General features: G+C 38.2%; 2 protein-coding genes across 4 annotated transcripts; both read left to right on the top strand.

Annotated features, from left to right (window-relative positions):
* Positions 1-1,229: 1,229 nt before the first annotated feature.
* Positions 1,230-9,120, top strand: LOC103405819 (THO complex subunit 4D-like). The gene is made up of 8 exons (XM_029097352.2): positions 1,230-1,526; positions 1,800-2,114; positions 2,438-2,581; positions 2,675-2,743; positions 3,494-3,681; positions 4,989-5,045; positions 8,240-8,415; positions 8,750-9,120. The coding sequence occupies exons 2-8, from the start codon at positions 1,851-1,853 to the stop codon at positions 8,761-8,763; spliced, it is 912 nt and encodes a 303-aa protein (XP_028953185.1). The 5' UTR covers positions 1,230-1,526; positions 1,800-1,850; the 3' UTR covers positions 8,764-9,120.
* A 592-nt stretch (positions 9,121-9,712) lies between these two features.
* Positions 9,713-13,493, top strand: LOC103405816 (protein OPI10 homolog). 3 transcript variants are annotated; one of them, XM_029097354.2, is made up of 3 exons: positions 9,713-9,856; positions 10,065-10,529; positions 13,263-13,493. In XM_029097354.2, exons 1-2 carry the CDS (start codon positions 9,754-9,756, stop codon positions 10,523-10,525), a joined length of 564 nt encoding a protein of 187 aa, XP_028953187.1. In that variant the 5' UTR covers positions 9,713-9,753; the 3' UTR covers positions 10,526-10,529; positions 13,263-13,493. The 3 variants fall into 3 exon arrangements, with proteins under 3 accessions (XP_028953187.1, XP_008343049.2, XP_008343048.2); XM_008344827.4 differs by lacking the exon at positions 13,263-13,493 and adding an exon at positions 10,929-11,487; XM_008344826.4 differs by lacking the exon at positions 13,263-13,493 and having other exon boundaries at positions 10,065-10,643.
* Positions 13,494-20,795: the final 7,302 nt, after the last annotated feature.

The raw sequence follows: 20,795 nt of genomic DNA, 5'->3' as shown, positions 1-20,795 counted from the left end.
AAAAAGAAGAAGTTATTTTCTTTGTTATTAGGTTTGTTTTGTTTACATACTTACCTAATTGTTTATTGATTAACTTGGGTTGCATAATCAAATCTTAGAGGTACTATCCCTTGCGGAGGTGGGGATGGAAATCCTCTAATGAAAAATGTTTGAAAACTTTGAGTTTTAATGATAAAGACAAAATAAAGGGTAAAGTGAATAGTACCAGGATTAACTTTTTAGTGTAAAAATGTGGTTTTTCGTTACAATGAACAGTACCAGATGCTTTTCGTTAAATTTCCCTTATAAAAAATGGTTATGGACAACACCTCCCAACCCGCCTCCCGTTGCCATCCCTATTTAAAAGTAACATTAGGATTTTCTTTCAACAACTGAAATTGATTAAAACGCATATTTTTTACAAATTTTAAAATGTATGTCAACATTTAACTTAAAAATTATAAAACTAAAAAACTTATTAAACCAAATACAAGACTGAAGATAGTAATGATCAAGAATAACAACCTGCAGTTGTTACATTTGCTTTCTTATATACCACTAGCATATGGCTGCACAAATTTTATTTTTTATTCACCTCTCCCAGACCCTGCGTAAAGCGGGAACCTTGTGCACTGGGTACGACCTTTTTATTTTAAAAGAAGGATAGAGAAGAGAATGAGGAGAGAGGTTTGTTTTTGTTTTTATTTTAATTAAAAATATGTTAGAGTCACAAGTAAGTGATGCGTTAAAAAAAAGGACAAAATTTTGATCTTGTGAAACTACATTATTACCTATGTTATTTTGTTTATATTCAATTTTGATTAGAGAGAGTTTTTTATTTTATTTAATTTTAATTTTTTTCTTTTAACAAATGATATTATTAAGGGGATGAGATATGGTGGTCTAAGCACGGGTTCACATTCGCCTTTTGACGATTATCAAACCTAAGACTTTTCACTTACAAGTGAAGATGAATACCACTAGATTGTAGTACTAAATGATTGTTTGATTAAAGAGTCGGAATGATAATTTTATGAGGTTTTGGTTGACAATGAATGTTGTTTATATGCCCAAATAGAAAAAGAAAAAAAAAGAAATATAACAAAAAATTGTACAAGAAATAAATAAGGAATAGTGCTATTCACACATTTATTTTTACCTCTTATATACTCTTGCTAATTTTTTATATTAATCTTTTTTAATTTATCTAATCGACGATCGAAATTAGGACAAGTGATGATCTGTGTCCCAATCCAACAGCGTACGAAACAGCGTTTCCCCCTCCAAAATAAGTCAAACACCGCCTTTCCCAGAGCTTACCACAAAACAAGTGAAAATCCCAATTGCCTTTCCCAGAACTTACCCAAAAAAGGGCCTTGGGAAACCCTAATTCCTGTCCTCTGTGTTATAATAAACCTAACCCACTCGTCTTCGTCCCCATCTCACACTTCCCTTTCTCACAGCGCCCAATCTCTCTTCCTCTCGCACTTTCCTCCTCGATCGTTTCTTCGGTTCGTCGGAACCGTCTCTTCTCTAATCGTTCTCTGGTATGTTTCCTTCTCTCTTTCTTTCTGTGCCCTAATTATTTGTTACCGTACACCTTTTAGGGTTTCTGATTTGAAATCTTTGCAATTTTGTAGATTTATTTCTTTGTTCTCGTCGATGCGAAAATTCGCTTTGATTTTAGGCTTTTGCTGATCCGATTTGCCCCTTTTTTGACCTAAATGAGTAATCTTTGATTGCTGTGTGTATAATATGATTCACGAGTTAGATGTTATCGTTATTGATATAATTTTTGTTCTATTTTTTGGTAATTGCAGGTTTAGATCTCATTCGTAGCAAAAGGATTTCAATTGTAATATCTTGATTCGATGTCGACTGCTTTGGATATGTCGCTTGATGACATGATTAAGAACAGCAGGGGTAACCGTGAGAGAAATAGAGAACAACGTGGTAGGGGTTCTCGTGGCCGTGGAGGACCACGTGGCTCCTTTAATGCTGGAAGGATGGCCGCCGGAAGAATTCCAGCTGGAAGGATGGCCAGTGGAAGAATTCCAGCTGGAAGAATGACAGGAGGAGTTCGTAGAGGTCCTCTCACGGTGAATGCTCGGCCATCCTCGTATACCATTGCCAAGGCAAGCTAAAAACTGTAGATGTTTAATGATTTGAGAAATGATTTTAAATCCCAAATACATGAGGATCTCTTAAACACTTAGAAAGTCAATTACGAGAGGATCTGTGACGTATGTTGTTCATGGAGAAGCTCATTTTGGCTCATCTTCTAAAGCGCTATCAACACCCACTGCATATGTACCGTTATCTTCAAGATTTATCTGTACTTGTGGGTTGTTGGGTTATTTTTCTGGGGACTTTGAGGAATGGCGAATTATCTTGTTATCTATTCATAAGCTGACATTTATTTCCCCCATCTGGATCTTTTTCTGCATGCTTTCATCAGTCTACCCGCAGAACCAAGCGTTTCCCATGGCAGCCTGATTTGTTTGAAGACAGCCTTAGAGCTGCAGGGATATCAGGGATTGAGATTGGCACAAAGTTATATGTTTCCAACTTGGACTATGGAGTGACAAATGAGGATATAAGGGTACAACTTGAGCCATGTACTTTCATCTTATGCGCTTTCTTATCGAATTTCTTGTAACGTTCTCCTGAAACATCAACTGCAACTGCAACTCAGGAACTTTTCTCTGAGATCGGAGAGCTGAAGCGATATGCAGTACATTTTGACAAAAATGGTCGCCCAAGTGTGAGTTTTTTTGCTCAGTATTTAAAGTTCTTCCCTCTTATATTCTATCCTAATAGTAATAACAGTTTTGCTTATATTGGGCACTGATTTTTGGTTTAAGATCTTGATATTTGGTATAGATTCTACAAAGTAGTCAAATAAATGAAACTTGTATTTGAAGTCATGGTATTCATTTTAAAATCCTGATATTTGAACAGATTTGAAACTAGCGTGGTTCAATTGAGTTCATCCCTATACAGTTTCCATGTTAGCACGAGTAGACATTTTGGAAAGCATTGCTCTTGTTAGTTTTCTCTTAATAGTTCTAATCCAAACGAGTTCCAACAAACTCTGTATATATCTACACCCCTAACTTCATTTGTTTTTACATTGTTTGAGAGACATTGTGCTATGCTTGTCCATTAGACATTTGATGTTTAATATAGTCTACCCTTCGGGCTGGATGGTTCTGCAAAAGCCAGCTGAGGTGCTATTTCCTCTTGTCATGATGTGTCTAATCAACATTGGTATATGTGATACTCTGATATTTGAGCTCGATTTGTATTTTGATGTAGTTTATTTATGTTTTGACTATTGACATGGTTTGTCCATTAAGGATTGTTGGTATTGTTCGGGTCTCTTGTCTGTGGTTATATGTTTTGCATTATTCTTAACCAGAGTATAATTGTATATGTCCTTTTTACTATTTCATAGACAGGTTACCTTGGTTATCAAGTTTCATTGAGGGAAAATTTCTTCTTGTGTTATCAGGGTTCAGCTGAAGTGGTTTATACTAGAAGAAGTGATGCATTTGCAGCATTGAAGCGGTATAATAATGTTCTATTGGACGGGAAGCCTATGAAGATTGAGATTGTTGGTGCTAATGCAGGGATGCCTATTTCAGCTCGTGTGAATGTGACTGGCATGCATGGAAGGAAGAAAAGGACTGTTGTAATGACGTATGCTTTCTTTTTCCCCTTTCAGATTCTGTTTCTATTATAACTTTTAAGCAGCTAAGGCAATCATGAGCATGTACCCTGTTATGCATAAAACCAGATATTATTAATTGATTAAATTACACTAGAGATATATCAAGTTGTCGACATGCTTGCATCTTTAGGCTACAGGATACAGGACGTTGGAGATGCCCATCACTAATTGTATCAGTATTAGTGTAAATTCTACCAGTTTTTTTGTCTGCAATTATGGACAATGCCCATCTTCCGTTTACATTATCTAATATCTTACGACGACACCAGGAACATTGTCATTTGTTATTTTCTTTTAGATGTTTTGGTTGAATGTGAATATATTAATATTACCAACAAATTTATTTTACTTGGTATGAGTTGATGCGTTCCATTGTGATATCAGTATGTTCCTTTGTCTCCAGTGGGTGGGATTCTCATGTTGTGGGGAGAGGTTCTATCCGAAATCCTCAGAAGTAGAGTCTCAATGTTACCATCTATTCTCCCTTTTGTGAAAGTAGGGGGTGGGGAATCGGAAGAGTGCACCTTTGGGTAGATGGTGGGGGTGTCATCTTTTGATCTTTTTTTCCTTCCTCATTTAGTTTTGAATTGCACTGACTTTGGAAACTTAGATAGTTCCAGTTGTGCAAACTCCTGTTTTCTTATATACCTTTGCATTCAAGTTGCATTCAACTTGTGCAAATCATTTTTTTCTCCAATGGTCACCAGTCAACTGGATCCTCCCTAGGTTGATTTGGCAGGTGGTATCCTGACTTCCAACCAAGGCAAAAATTCTCTATTGGTTGGTTGCACATGGAAAAAAGACCTGTTGCATGTTAATTTCTACGTTGGAGTGTTTTCATCAAGGAGGGGAGCAAGTGGGCCATTTATTTTTTCCTTGCAGATACACTAGACCAATTTAGAACAGATTGTTGCAGGGAATTGGTTGGGTGTGGGTGTGCCAGAAGAAATGTTACTGGGGATTAACTGGGTTATGGTGGTCTGACTGTTGGTTTAGGTGTTTTCTGCGTTTGGTGCTATGAGATGTACTGCTTGTTCATGGTTCTTGTAGTTCCTTTTATATCTTCTTAGTATAGTTCATATTTATGATGACAAATATGTTGCATGTCTCCTGATAATTGGTTGTTTACTTTCCTGGATGTCAGTCTGCATAAAAAGTTTCTGATACTCCATTATTAGTTAGGCTTTTTGTATGTTGTGAGGTGCTGTTACTGTTCGATGAGATAAAGTAAGGATATTTATATCTTTGTTCTCCACTTACACAATTTTTAATGCAGGCCCGGACCTGGTAATGCTGGTGGCTATGCTATGCCTATGGTTAATCGTGGTCCTAGGTAAGATCTTATCTTTTACCCTGTGACGATGCAATTGTGTCTTTTTGAACTATCACTGTCTTATTTTAGTGACGTAATATGTTAGAATTCCAATGTTTGGTGCATTTCTTAAAAAAGAACTATAAACTAAAAATATTAGATGTATATGTTCAGACATCTTAGTTAGATGATGTATTAAATTGTTGGGTAAAAATCTAATTGGCCTCTGAGCAACTATACAGATAAAGTTGGAAGAGTATTAGCATGCTCGTCCATGCGCAAGGATAGTACGCATAATAATTCAATATAAATCTGAAGGCCGGTTTATAGGACAACAGTTTAGGTCATACAAGTAAATTATGTGTTCTATTAACTGTTGAGTTTTATTCAACAGCTTAAAAGTTAGAGCATGGTAATTACTCTATTAAAAGTAGGGTAAAACTTAGGTTTGAAGTGTTTTTTAAGATGGGTGATGAGGTTTCAATTTTCTCATTTTTTTTTTTTTTTGAGAAGAAACAAAACATTTTAAAGAAGAAATGAGAAATACACTGGAGTGGATAAGAAATCCATCATTAACAAGAAACAAGAAAAAACTCTCACTAGGATTTGGCTACACCAACATTAGCTAGACCTAACTCACTTTACTGCTGCTAACAAATCCCACAGTAATTGAGAAATAGAGTAATTATTAAAAACATTTGAGACTGAAGCCCAAAGGGCTGCCCAATATTTTACTCTTCCCCAAAGTACTTCTACCCCCACACCTGTATAATCCTCAAAAATTCTTTTGTTACGCTCCAGCCAAATGTTCCAAAAAACTGCCGAGACCAGACAACCCCACAAAGCTTTAGCTTTCCTCCCACTTCCTAGGGCCTGAAACTTGGTGCTTAGAAGCTCGAAACAACCCTTTGAAATGACCCAACTAGCTCTAACCTCCTGAAACAGTTTCCACCACAGCTGAATCGTGTAAGAGCAATGGAGAAAAATGTGGTTTACACTCTCCTCCTTTGCTTTGCACAAACTGCACCATTGTGGGGATAAGCAAATAAAAGGGCTTCTCCTTTGAATTTGGTCACAAGTGTTGAGCTTCCCTTTGGCCGCCAGCCATACAAGAATCTTAACCTTCGGAGGAACTTTTGATTTCCAAATCTGTGAATGGGATTGGAAGTATTGCATCATCCCTTTGTTACTCAAGAAGGAACAATAGGATTTGCATGTGAACAATCCTGATGCTTCCATTTTCCATCTTCTGTTATCCGTTCTTGATTGAGACAATCGGACCTCTTCCACTTTCTGTAATAATCTAGCCGCCTCTTCTATCTCCGCCTCATTCAAATTTCTCCTGAAATCAAAATTCCAACTTAAAGAATTGGTAGAAAGATCTACAAAGCTTGAAATGTTCTGATTGTGCTTCCTCGATAGCAAGAATAATCTAGGAAATTGCTCTTTCAATGGTCCTCCATCTAACCACCCATCCTCCCAAAACCTCACCCTCTCCCCGTTGCCCACCTCGAACTTACAGCAGTGAAGAAACAATTGGGAACCAATCGATATATCTTTCCATGGGCTACGGCTTGAACCCCTTATCGGAGGAAATGCGTTCCATCCGTTATTCTGTAGCCCATATTTGCTTCTTATCACTTTGTGCCAGAGAGAATGAGGTTCCTTTGGGAATCTCCACAACCACTTAGCAAGTAATGCTTCATTCCGATTCCTCAAATTCCCCACCCCTAAACCTCCTTCCTCTTTACTTTTATAACTATCTCCCATTTTACCAGGTTGTTTTTCTTTCCTTCCTCCACACCTTCCCACAAAAATCCTTTCATTAGTTTTTCTAGGCGTCCAATCACCCCGCAAGGCATTTTGAACAGAGACATGTAGTAGGTCGGCAAGCTTCCCAAAACAGATTGAATCAGAGTTAATCTACCTCCTCTGGATAAGAAGGCCTTCTTCCAACTTTGAAGTCTTTTTTCCATCTTATCTACCACTGGATCCCAAAACTTGAGTGCTCTTGGCCTACCCCCAAGAGGGAGTCCCAAATACTTTATAGGCCAGCTACCTACCTCACAACCCCAAGAATCCGCCAACCTATTTAATTTCTCACAATCTGAATTTATTCCAGCCAAATAACACTTAGCTTTGTTGATTTTCAACCCTGAAACAGAACAGAATAATTTGAGCAGCTCTAATAGATTGTTCCAACCTCTCAATTTTCTCATATTGCACCCTAAGGTTTTGTAATTGTATCATTTTACACCTTTTGTCTATTTGAATGTTTAATTCTCCATTAAATTAATGAGAATTTTAGTCAAATTAGTACAGATGTGGCTTATATTATATCCCAATTACGGCTTCCATGCTCACTGTGTCATCAATTTGATGAAGATTCATTTATTTTGTTAGACAAAAGGCATAAATTGATACAATTTTAAAACCTCAGGATGTAATGTGAAATATTTAAAACCTCATGGCCCAATTTGAAATTCCTAAACCTAAAGGGTGTTAATTGAGTTAGTGCTTTAAAGTGTTATAAGGTCTCAAGTTTTGTAGCATGCACACACGTAAAAGGGTATGGACTGCAGTCATATTTTCTCTACTGCTATCTCTGTATGATGTTCCATGGCTACCTGGTTGCCAAATTGATATTGCTAATTGGGTATTTTTGGGATGTCAATGAGATGACAAGTAGGTGGTGTGGGATCATTAAAGATGGACAAGGCTTCAAATGTTGCATTTTTTTGGGGCTGTTGATGGCGTGCTTAATTGCTGTTTTGTTAATTAACTTTGGAAAACTTATGAGTTGAAAGTTGCAACTCAATAATGACTGCAGTAGCCTGCCTTAGCTTAGAAATGTATGTCACTTAACCACGTAAGAGCAAATCTGTATGATGAATTGAGTTTAGATGGTCGAATTCTTGTTTCTCTGTTTGGAAGAACTCAGTAGACATATATTTTAGGTACTATGAACTGATTTAGTTGTTTATTAGGGACCTAATTATAGTTTTGTCAAGCTGCATTTCAACTTATTTGTCATATCAGAACACGTCTTTCCCTGATTAGACAGTATAGAAATTTCATTGTACAAACTATTCCAATCATTTCTGAATTGTTTGAAGTCTACTTTGAAATCCCATTTTAACCAGAATCTTTTCAATTATCCTCGTGACTGCTATTTCAAGCCGTGATTACAATTACAATGATTTTGGATTTTGTAGTAGGAGCAGTCGTGGAGGGAACAGAAATGGTCGCGGCAAACCGCGTGGGAATGGCAGCGGCAGTGGTCGTGGACGCGGGCGTGGTCGTGGTGGAGAAGGGAGGAAGAAGCCTGTGGAGAAGTCGGTTGATGAACTTGACAAGGAACTCGATAGCTATCACGCAGATAACATGCAGGGTTAGTTCAAAACTGGAGCTGTGGAACTTTGCTTGCTGGTATCAGTCAGTGTTTTAGCTATGGTAGCTGTACAAAATGACGGTTATGATTTTCGGGATATAGACTAATTTCCGCTTGGATGATGTTCTCAAATGCTTTTCATCATAGGCCAGCAAATTTAGAGGAAACGAAGATGTTGGGTTCATTTGGAAGTTGTGTTGTTGGTTGGTAGCATTTTATTTTGTGTAAAACGATGCTTTAATGTTCCTATGATTTTGCTAAATGAGATAAATTAGGTGTGTGTATTGTTTTTGCTAGATCGCACCAATCACCCAACTTTTCGTTTGCATCTTAGACCCAGTTTTATGAGCTACATTATGAATTTACCCAATGCGGGAAATGCATCTGCCGTTCCAAAGAGCTGTGGTATGTCGTCGGAGGAATTTCTTCCCGGTGCGGATGGGTGTGGCCTGATAACCGGTTTAAGGCGTGACGAAAGAGATGAATATTACGAATGGAGAAGAACGGGAGTAAATAAATAATTGTTTTCGTCAAGTTAATGGAGGGCAGAAAGTTGAATGTAAAGAAAACCACTTAGTTTTGATGACACTGGTTAGTGGTTGGCACACTATTCTCCGCAATTTGTCAAAGAACAATACTTGGTTGCTCCTACTTAAAATTTTTCAAAATTATTTATTGTAAATTTATAGAATTTCGTGTTCATAATTAGAATTGTTCATATTATAAATTGCCTTATAAAGATCGTTTCTGTAAAAAATCAATTAAAACTAAAGTCATTTAGTCATCAAATTGTTTAAAACCAAATAAACGATATTGGTAAAAGTATAACGAACCGCTTATGTATTTGCTATAATAGATTGACTAAACGATCTTAGTTTTAATTTATATTTTGCAGATGATCTTTACAATATGATTCATAGTATGAACAATTCTGATCATAAGTATAAAACTGTGATTAAAACACTAATAGTTTTGAGTAGAAATTTCTACTTATCTTTGAGTAGTCAAGTATTGTTCTTTGTCAAAAGAATCTTGCTGTAGGCTACGGATCCCATCCTATAATTTTTCAGTCCATGAAAGGGGGCCCACTCAATTCTTCCAGATTGTACTGGATGCTTCTCTTCTCTTCCCTTCTAATCCCCACCGTTGAACACAAAAGCGCACTCAAATATTCAAACCTCCTCAGCCTTTCCCAGCTCTCTATCCGTCTCCGCCACTCTGCTCCGCTCTCCGCTCTCCACTCTCCTCTTCATCCCAACAAAAGTAAAAAAAAAAAAAAAAAAAAAAACCCTAAGAACACAAATTAAACATTCCAGAAAATAATTTTAAGAAAAAAAAATGTTTGGGGTCGTCTTCCCGAATCGCAGCTTCCCAATGGACATCTCCTCCTTCTCCCAAATCGACACCTTCCACTGGATTCTCGACATGAACACCTTCGTTGGTAAGTTTTCCAAATTTCCCCTTTTGTTTTTATTACGAGCGATATTACTATTCTAATCTAAACTATGGCGATGGAGGGTTGAGCCGGGACGAAGATGAAGACCCATCACCACGGCAATCCACCGCTTTTCTTACCTTTTTTTTTTACTTCCAATATTTTCATCGGCGCAGTTTATCAATCTAACGTATGGTTTTTCTAATGTGCGCAGGGGAGGCGTACGATCAAGTCTGCGAGCTCTGCATATTCCTCTTAAACAACTTCACACTCCCGCCGGACAAAGCCCTAGCCGTCTACATCCAGTCCCCGGGCTCCGCCTTCTTCTTCTGCGGCGCCGTCACCGTGGCGAGGCCTTCGGCGGTGCTTTCTCTGCCCTGGCCCGAGCCCGGCGGCCAGCTCCAGCTCACAGCCGACGCGACGCCGCTGTCGGCCAAAATCGGCGTGTCGGTGGAGGACCTGGCGACGCTTCCGTCGCTGGACGTCACCGCCGAGAAGCGAATCGAGCGGCTGGCGATGAAGGTTGGGGAGAACCTGTTCAATTTCATGCAGTCGTTTTGCGGCGTGGATGGGAGCAAGCTGGTGGTGCCTATGGATATATTGGACCGGTGGTTCAAGAAGTTTCAGGAGAGGGCTAAGCGCGATCCTGAGTACTTGAAAGGCTTCGCTTTGTAATTTTGTAAGCTCTACTCTCTTTTTGGTTTTTCCTTTTTCGAAAGGTTGAATTTTTCGGTTTGTAATTGTAGTGTGTTTTTATGAAAATTACAGCTTGATTTGGGGGGTTTTTGCTCAATCCAATTCCTTCCGATGTGTTAAATGTTAGGTAGAACATAATTTTCGAATGCGAAATCAGTCTGCTGTGATGTTTAATTCCTATGATTTGAATTTGATGGACATATTAGAAACTGTTTATAGCGAAAAATAGACCGCTTTTTTCTTACTTGAAATATGTGTTGTGTGTTGGTGTTTAAGGAATTTAGGCTTTGTTGAAGGAGTAAGTTATGAAACTTATCCCAATTAGTACACTATAAACCGTATTTCCTCACGAATTGAATAGATGGTTATTTTCGGGTGTTAGGCGGTAGAAGAATAGATCACTTTTGGGTTCTGAATTAGAGGCAAGGCAAATTTGTACCAGAATTCGGGCATGGTGTGCGGATGGAGTTGAATGCTGGTGACAACAATGGTAGCTTTTGTTCGAGTGGTGGTTCGGCATGTTGACTGCTAGTGCTGAAAAGTACGGCATTGTAGATGGTGTATACTAGTTAGTTTGAATTTTATTGCGAGAAATCGCCTAATCAGAGATCTGTGCCAGAATTGTTACTTAGGTGGTTTATATTAGTTGGTTTGAATTTGATTGCGAGAAACCGCCAATCAGAGATCTGTGCCGGAGTTGTTAGTCAGAGCTCCGTGCCGGAATTGTTACTTTTATGTTTCATTTAGAATTTACTCAGTCATGTCATGTAATGACAACCATGTTTTGATAAGAAGCTCAGGCAAAAACCCAATGGGATGGAACGGAGTAGAGCTCAGCCAGATTTTAGGATTAGGACTATAATATGGTTGATTTAGGAGACACCAACTGCTTTCAATGTTGTACTACCTGGAGATGAAACCAGTTTTCGATTTGCTTGAAAGGTTTTATTAAACAACGGTCCTGTTTGGTGTCTAGGATTGGATTGGAATGGATGACCCTATAAATTCGAGGTATATTGAAGGTAGAGTTGAGGGGATTAACCATGAAAGAAATTTCTCCTATGTCCTACCGTTTTGGGGAGGAGTGGAATGAACAAGTTTTCTTCTTGAGCATTCAATTCCCTACCTCCAAGTCGCCGCAATTTTTTTTCCCCTTCAACATAATTGCGACTTATCCCATCTAATCCAATCCTCATTTTCCCTGCATTGACGGGAAATGTAACAAATCGATGAACTAGTGGTGCGAATTGGTTGAATTGAAAGAACACATGAACTGAAAGAAAACTAATGGTGTTGGTAAATCGTGGATAATTTCAGAGACTATTTTTCCAAAGACCCATTTGGTGAATTTGCAGAGAAAGTTTCAACTGTTCGTATCAATGTCCAATAAAGGATTATAAACAATTATTAAAGCAATGAGTTTGGTGCTGTGAGTGGAGCTTATATAAGACGCTATCAATATCGCGTAGGGTTTAGTTTTTATCTCACGGGTCAACCATTGTTGTCCGTACAAAGCATTGGTGATGGGAGGAGGGTTTAGTTTTAATCCCAGGTTGACCATTGTTGCCTGCATGAAACATTGGTGTTGATGGTGGGCATTTATAGGCTGTTATCAATAAGGGTAGAGTTTAGTTTTAATCTCAGGGTCAAGCATGGTTGGCCGGACGAAGCATTATTGTCGGGGGTGGGGCATTTATAAGTTGTAGTCAACCCTGAAAGAATTCATCCTAAAGTTGTAATTTTTAAAATAGTAACCCCTCCTTAAAACAAATTTCTCCACCACACTGCAGTGAGCCAAAGAATATCTGTGAAGTCAAAGACTTTTAGGTTTGGCTTCCCTTGTCAAATATTGTAATTGAACCTCACACATGCTCAATCTAGCTTTTAGGATATATTTTGATTATGGGCTGTTGCTACTAGAGTAAATGTGATGTGGCACATTTCATCTCAAAATGTTTGTTTATGCATATGCATTTCATGTTTAACTTATTTATGCATTTTGACTAGTGACCTTGTCTCGTCAAAATTTCTTGATGTTATCCAGCTAGCTAGGCATGCAATTTAAGATAACTCACATGGGCTAACTGACACCTTTTAGACGAGATTGAGCTTTTTACCATTGATCTGCTCATATTGCTTGCACATTTGACAAGTGTCTTTGTACCTTGTTTGCAGCAATCTAAGGTTTTGTTTTAATAGGGTTAGAGGATTTCATTTCCTCTTTGGAGAGAAAGTTTATAATTTTGAGACGGTTTGCTTTTTCCTCTCTATCTCAGATTTCCTTATGAGCATCAAGCATTTTTCTGGGTAATATTTGTCTTTGAATATTTATAAATTCTTCTCTGTAAATGCGTGTTTAAAATCTTCTTAATTGCTCATTTGTTTTGGCTAGAAAATTTTACATTTTCAAAGAGTGTTTTAAAACCTTGTGTTGCCTCTTGTGTTCTTCTTTAGAAACCCTAACCACAAAACCATGTTCATGCATTAAACACCCACTCATTGTAGAATAGAGTTGCATGTTCTTCTTGGTTTTGTTTTATTTTTGTGGTCAAGTTCTTCAAGTTTCAAATCTTTAAACTGACCTGTTTTGGATTCTCGTCAGTTTCTTCTTTTAACTGTTTGACTGGTGAAACTGACTGGTTGTTGAATCCAGATTTTAAATGCATATCATAACATTATATCATTTTGTGATTTGAGTTGATATTGGTGCCACAAGGTGAAGAGCTCATGAGGAGCTGCCACTTCGTGAAGATCGAAAGAGTTCATCTCGTGTAAGGCAATGTTGCACAAAGGTAAAGCTACTCCGTAGCTAAGGATTTGTTGGATGTATTGGTCAATTAGGATTTGTTATTGCAACTACTCTTTATATCACTGATTAACTTGTAACCAGTTGACTAACTCATTAGACTAGTCTACTGTGCATAGTTAAATTTGTATTTGCAGGATATTCCATATGGTACCAATTTTTATATTCGAGTGTGCCGAGCCCTGAAACACACCGAACTCAAGATGTTATTTTTACGGCCTGCTACCATATACTTGTTACTATTCATGATATGCTAAACCCTAAACCTCATGGGCCTCTACTACTTTTGCTGCACCTTAGGCCTTCTCGAGGGCATAAGGTGGGTTGCTACTAGTGCCTGAGCTCAATGGGCTTGGGCTGCTACTGCATCTCCCTCTGCCTAAACCATCAATTTTATTTATTTTTGTTAAAATTTTCTTTTTGCCCTTACCATAACACCAAACTATCATCTTCATGTTTTAGAAAATGTATTTTCGGTGAAAATTGTCTTATTATCCATGTCAAAACACTCAAAAACAAGGATATAAATATAAATATAAAGGTATTTGAATCTAAATAAAGTAACGTAGGAAGAAAAAAAATTCAAGGAAAAAAGAAAATAAATAAATAAAATAGAAAAAGATACGATTGGTACTTTGCTACCGATTGTCCACAAGAACAAGCGAGGTAGTGACTGCACCTTAAACCTATCGCTAGCATAATACCGATCACCCTTTTCATTTTTTTTCATTTTTTTGTTTTTTTGTTTATTTTTGTTAATTTTTCTTTTAATTCTTTTACCATAACAACAACTGTCATATTCAAGTTCTTCAAAATATATTTTTCTGTGCAAAATCTATTATAATTCATACTTAAATACTTGTAATCAACGATTTAAAACCTAAATTTACAGATATTTGAATTTAATATTGGTTACTCAAATAAAGTAAATAAATTGGAATAGGGAAAACCGGTACCACATTACCAATCCTCATCCAGTTGTACTTAAATTATCGTTCAATCTATTTATTTTCACTTTCGTCTCACCGTGAAGTTTTGAAAAATAAAGTGAGACTTTCCATTGAGATTCTTGAGGTTAGAACCCCATTTGACATTATTTTGGGCCTCACTACTGTATTTTTCACTTCTTCTTTTTTATTGTCCACTTAAATATTCTATTAAATATATATTTATTACTCAAAAACCGTAAAAGCGCTCTTAAATGCCTTATAAAGTTTTTTTTTTTTTTAAGGGAGTCGTGGACCCCAACGCTTATTAATTTTGCTTAGGTATAAGTATAACAACCAATCAACATCAGATAACTTGGGAACGCCCATACGTTATCCCAAAATTTGGTTTCCCCTCCAAGATCCTGGGGCCGATACGCTTTTCTTTTTTCGGTATACCGCTTCGCGAGCAAAACAAATGAACATATATCATCATATGAATTAATAACTACGTGCTTTCTCGTTTTCTTTTTAATATTTTTAGTTTCTAGTAGGTTTTTTTTATCGTGTATTTTGTTCAATTCAAAAATATAAATCAGAAAAGAAAAGAGCATTTCACTTATTCTTATATATATATATATATATATATATATAAGGCTTATTTGCGTTTACTTTGTTTCCCGCTTGGCCTTTGTTTTGGTACCTTCTCTTGTCTAATTTTTAATGTATCGGATGACAAATCCTCGGACATACTCAAAACTCTCTTAAGCTTCCCAAAGAATGCGTATCATAAAGCGTGCCACTACATCTTTTAACAAAAGCTAAAAGAATAAATAATATCATGTAAAATTTAGACATTTGTGTAGAAGAATTTCTTCCACAGGCAGGTATACGGAGTGATCAAAATACAAGAATACACAATTTTGTTTCTTCACTCATCCAGGTTTCAAAACCCACGAGACCAACACAACTTTCAGAATCTGCACACACTTCTTTTTACTTTTTATATACCCTTCTCGATTTTTAATTGTTAGATGGAATGAACTTGAGAATATCAAAGAAATTAATAAAAAATGTGAAAAATAAATAAGTGTGTGAATAACACTATTTTTTAATTATAAGATGAAAAAAAAGGAAGGATTTTTTATTAGCACCCACATATTGTTAAATACACTCCACATTAAAACTTATTATTAAATGACTTATATACCCTTATATAAAATGACTATTTAGGCCCCATTAGATTTTAAAAGGAAATTAAAAATTCTAAATACACATCAAATCACTTCCAATGTGTATGACATAAGGCTCTTTCTCTTTTCAAGTTTTCAAAGTCACTATCATCCACTAGTGTAGAACAAAACCCTAATCAATAAAATTATAAACGTGTTGATTTAAAAAAAAAAAAAAAAAAGAAGAAGAAGAAGATAACTTTCATTCGTGATTTATTTGGTTGATATTAGCTTTACTGTTTTGTAGTTGTGTTATGATACCTTTTGTAGAAGAATATATCAAGAATCCCTTCCTAAAACATGATTAAGAGCCCATATGTGGTGTTTAAGAGTTCTTGTTGACAATCGAGGGCCAGGGATGAAAGTGTGGTGCGTAAGGATATATAAAAAATTTGTAGACATCAAAATTTCAGTGAGTTAAATGTTCACTAATGCATTAAAGTTTCGACGTGTCAGGGCATACATGGCATACGCCATGTGTCGTACAAATTGTACACATGGCGTGTGACTCAACAAAATTGGACAAATCACCTCATATTGAAAAGGGGTGCATGAAGGGTATCAAAAGAAATACCCTTGGACGATTAAACAAGATTTTTTTCTCATTTTGGGCAATGACAAGACAAGTACACTTCAATCCATTACGGATCAAAACAAGTTTTTCTCATTTGGACAATGACAGGGCAAGCACACTTCAATTTTAGTGTTGTATTAAGTGGAAAAATTAGGCCATAAGTTAGGCCACTTCAAGTTTAAAATTGTATTAAGTGGGAAAATTAGACCATAAGTTAGGCCACAAATGGGTGGGAAGAAAAAAATTGTGGTGGCGATTCATTCTCAAAGCCTATAAATAGGCTTCTCCATCAAGGTATCAACTATCCCCAAGAATCATACATTCAAAGCAAAGCAACGAGAAAGAAGCAAAGCATTTTTGGCTTCTCGGCCCTCATTCATCCAAGATCAAGTCATCGTGACCCTTGGATCAACAACATTACACATCTACACGTTTCGGACATCAAATCAGGGGATCAAGTTGTAAAGAGATTGTAATCCTGCAAATTCATTAATACACATATTCTTTCTACATGTGTTCTTGCCCCATTTGTCGCCAGGATTTTCATGTTTACAAAAGTATGTGAGATGTATTCGAATAAATTTTAATAGGTAAATTACATAATACCCTCTCAGATTTAAGGTCTATTACAACCCCCATACAACATCTTTAAAACATTTCACTTTCATACCTCACGTACTACTTTATTTCAAAATAATACATCCGTTAGATTTTCCATCCATTGGTCTATTTAATGCTGTTGATGCACAAAACCGGAGGTCTTGGAACAATGTAAATCCGACCGTGAATCTGCAAGAAATGTAAATAACACAAGATGTATCGTGGTTCACCCCAATGTTTGGGCTACGTCCACACTGATTATTGTATTTCTGAGAGGATTGTGAGGGAGAGAATGTGAGAGCCTCTGTAATGAGAGTGAGGCTTTGAGAGGGGTGAGAAGGCTTAAGAAATGACCTCTCTAATTGTGAGGGTGAGGAGTCCTTTTATAGAATAAGGGCTTCTCACTTATTACATATTTGCTCTCTTCCTTTATTACATAATTACATTTAAGTCCCCCGAGTATTTGTACGAGATCTAAATACGGATGCCCTAAATATGATATAAACAATAGTCCCCCAAGTCTTCAGTCAAGAAAGTCTTTTGGCTGGAGACTTGAAATTCAGTCCATGTGTGGGCCGAAGTAACTAGATGTTGTCTTGAACTGATGCTCGATATAAGGCGGTGCTCAATCTAAAATGATGCTCAACTAGAAGTAGCACATGCTGCGAGGCTCATGGCTTATGTTGCCTTGGTTGGCTCGGCTTGTGGTGTTGAAGGTAAGGGAGTCCCTTTTATAGAATAAGGGCTCGCTCCTCAATACATAAATGATGGGCTAGAGTTGATGTTCACGGCGAGGCGGTTGCTCAGTAGGCGGCGATGCTCTCTAATGATGGTGAGGGAGTCCATTTTATAGAATAAGAGCTCGCTCCTCAGTACATGAATAATGGGTTAGGAGTGATGCTCGCAGCGAGGCGGTTGCTCAGTTGGTGGCGATACTCTCTAATGAAGGTGAGAGAGTCCCTTTTATAAAATAAGGGCTCGCTCCTCAGTACATAAATAATAGGCTAAGTCCCCCAAGTATTTTTCATGAGGCCCAATATATGGTACATAATATAGTCCCCCAAGTCTTTGGTCAATAGATTCTGTTGGCTAGAGACTTCAAATTGAATCCATGTATGGGTCGAAGTGGCGGTTGTTCGGAAGTGGTATTTGTATACCCTGCACTGAAGCTTTGTACTTGAAGCTTTGCAAGTGAAGCTTTGAAGCTGAAGCTCTGTAAATGAAGCTTTTGAAGCTAGAGCTTTTGTAAATGAAGCTTTTGAAGTTAGAGCTATGTAAATGAAGCTTTTGAAGCTAGAGCTTTTGTAAATGAAGCTTTTGAAGCTAGAGCTCTGTAAATGAAGCTTTTGAAGCTGATTGACATGAGTGATGCTTATGAATGTTTATGTTGATTGACATGAGTGATGCTCATGGATGTTGACATGAGTGATGCTCATGAATGTTTATGTATGATTGACATGAGTAATGCTCATGTATAATTTGAAGTACTAGGCGTACTTTTGATCACCTGGTTGGTGGTAATAGCGGCGGGGTGCCGAATAATTTTTTGTAGTACTGGGCGTACTTTTGGTCACCTGGTTTGTGCTATTATGGGCTTATGGACCTGCGCCCTCCACAACATGCCAGCCCATTTATTTTGGGTTTTGCCGTTTTTTTTTTACCCTCTGTTGGGGTTATACAGATATCTGCGAAAGATAAGAAAAATAAATTACATCATTCAAAACAAAGGTTTCGACACAAAAGCTTCGACAGTTGCAGATCGTTGGTGCGTTGCTTTTGCTTTTGTTTTCTGCTATGCTTTTGCTTTCGTTTTCTGCTTTGCTTTTGCTTTCTTCTTTTCTCTTTCTGCTTTGCTTTCGCTTTCATTTTTCTCTTCTTCCTTTTGGCATATGGCAGACAACACAAAGGAGAATAATAATAGAAATATTGTAAGAAAACTTATCTTCTTCCTGTTTTCCACCGCACCTTTCTCTCTGTTCTGTCTATGAGCTGAGAGGAATGAGTAGCGTAAAGTGATAACGTAGAAATTGAGGTGATCCAAAAGATGGGCTAAACCTGTCACTATGTGCAGGAAGGGATATGATCACAAGCAAAGAAATTTCCAGTCTCCAGTCTCCTTGATCGTCGGTGGCATGGAATATGTATGTATATATATGTGTGTGTGGAGCGTTTGCGAGACTCAATTTCCCAGCCATGGATGTAGAGGCCGTGTCGCCCGTCGATCAAAGGCTCAGCTCCGGTGGCTTTTAGCTCATTTCCATCGAGCACGGCTTGTCTCTCTGTCTATCTCGAAATCTCACAACCCAGAACGCGAATCAGAAAAGCCTGATCTCAGCCTCTCTCCCTAACCCCACAAGCTGCTTCATGCAAAGCTCCTGGTAGTTGTCCTTCAAAATCTCCATCGGTGTCTGAAACATTGGCCGCTTGTTGAAGTACTCCACCACCCTGTCCCGGATTTCCCGGTGCTTGCCTTTCATGCAGATTGAGAGGCTGCTCGTGTCCACCGTCAGCTTCGCCGTCTTGGAAGCGCACTCCATCAGTTCAAGCTGCTGAGCTGAGTAGTTTCGGGGAAGTGTGTAATCAGAGGAAGTGTTGAGGAGGTGGCAAGCGACGGCGTTGGTGTGGAAGTGTGCGGAAGTGACCCATAATGGTGGATTTACGCGGAGGAGATGGTAGGCGATGGCGCTGGTATACGCGTCTGTGCGCAAGATGAAGGTTTATCATCATTGACTGGGAATGGTGTGATGACGAGCCTGTTGTGGGTTTTAGACCCGAATGAAAGTCGGAGTTTCAAGACGGAATCTACGTTTTTGTCCAACCATCCAACATCAGGATAGCACGAGCGAGCGCTGAAACTCGTACGGTTGTCGGGGCCGTCCGCCGTGGCCATTTGTTGGCTGCTTCTTCCGTCCGAGCAAGAAGAAGATGAAGAGGAAAAGCACGTAGCGACCTACCTGCCATGTGGTGGAGTACGGCGTCGTTTCGGATCCCAACGGCAAAGGCTTCGCGAATCTCCAATTCCATTACTGTTTGCAATGTTTGTGGATTTTGAAGGAGGAGCCGTTGCCGACATCGTTGTTGGAGGTGGTGGTGGTCTTGAAGGGAGAGTTGCGATGAGGAAGCTGGGGAGTTCATTTCCTGCATTTCTCTGCTACAAGGCTGCATGGGGTGGGAGATGTCCTTTATGGTAGAAAAGACGTGGGGGATTTTATGTACAGAGAAGATGACCTGGAGAAGCACACGAGGAGGAAGTTTATGCAGGGAGAAGATAGGTTATGGAGCTCTGAAAGTCGTTTTGCAAGCTGTGCGTTGTCCTTTTCCTCTTTCCATTCTCGCCTTCTGTCGTCCCTTTCAAATCTCGCTTTGTGTCCATTTCAGCTTTTTGTTTCCTCACTCAACACCGTATCAGTGTGGCTGAGAAGTGTTGCACTGCTCCGGATTCCTTTTGTTTACAACCTCTTAGGAAGTGGTGATTGTCGTCCTGCGCTCTAGCAACTATAAAGGACACAGCTTTAGGTACACTTACTCTCTGATGAAAATCTCAAGCTTTTTTTTTTTTGGAACAACCCAAGGAGAGAGGTTCTGGGTTTCTGCAGATTCATGGCGGAGGTGAAAAATTGAAAGAGAACCGACACAACTTTTCATATCAATTCCCACAGACGGCGCCAAATGGTGATGCACAAAATCGGAGGTCTTGAAACAACGTAAATCCGACCGTGAATCTGCAAGAAATGTAAATAACACAAGATGTATCGTGGTTCACCCCAATGTTTGAGCTACGTCCACACTGATTATTGTATTTCTGAGAGGATTGTGAGGGAAAAAGTGTGAGAGCCTCTGTAATAAGAGTGAGACTTTGAGAGGGGTGAGAAGGCTTAAGAAATGGCCTCTTTAATTGTGAAGGTGATGAGTCCTTTTATAGAATAAGAGCTCCTCACTTATTACATATTTGCTTCCTTCCTTTATTACATAATTACATTTAAGTCCCCTGAATATTTGTACGAAATCTAAATACGGATGCCCTAAATATGGTATAAACAAATGCTAACATGGCTGCCACATTTGTGCTGATGTGGACAGGGGTGGGTTCAAAAATCGAAAACCGAAAAAA

The sequence above is a fragment of the Malus domestica genome, chromosome 17 (assembly GCF_042453785.1).
Source record: "Malus domestica chromosome 17, GDT2T_hap1".
NCBI lineage: Eukaryota > Viridiplantae > Streptophyta > Magnoliopsida > Rosales > Rosaceae > Malus > Malus domestica.
This window is presented reverse-complemented; position numbering and strand designations above follow the sequence as displayed.

Bases quoted from the DNA above. Each gene is read 5' to 3' on its own strand.
- LOC103405819 (XM_029097352.2), top strand. From the start codon at position 1,851: ATGTCGACTGCTTTGGATATGTCGCTTGATGACATGATTAAGAACAGC. The intron at 2,115-2,437 runs GCAAGCTAAAAA...TGCTTTCATCAG, and splicing joins CCTCGTATACCATTGCCAAG to TCTACCCGCAGAACCAAGCG. The intron at 2,744-3,493 runs GTGAGTTTTTTT...TTGTGTTATCAG, and splicing joins ACAAAAATGGTCGCCCAAGT to GGTTCAGCTGAAGTGGTTTA.
- LOC103405816 (XM_029097354.2), top strand. From the start codon at position 9,754: ATGTTTGGGGTCGTCTTCCCGAATCGCAGCTTCCCAATGGACATCTCC. The intron at 9,857-10,064 runs GTAAGTTTTCCA...TAATGTGCGCAG, and splicing joins CGACATGAACACCTTCGTTG to GGGAGGCGTACGATCAAGTC.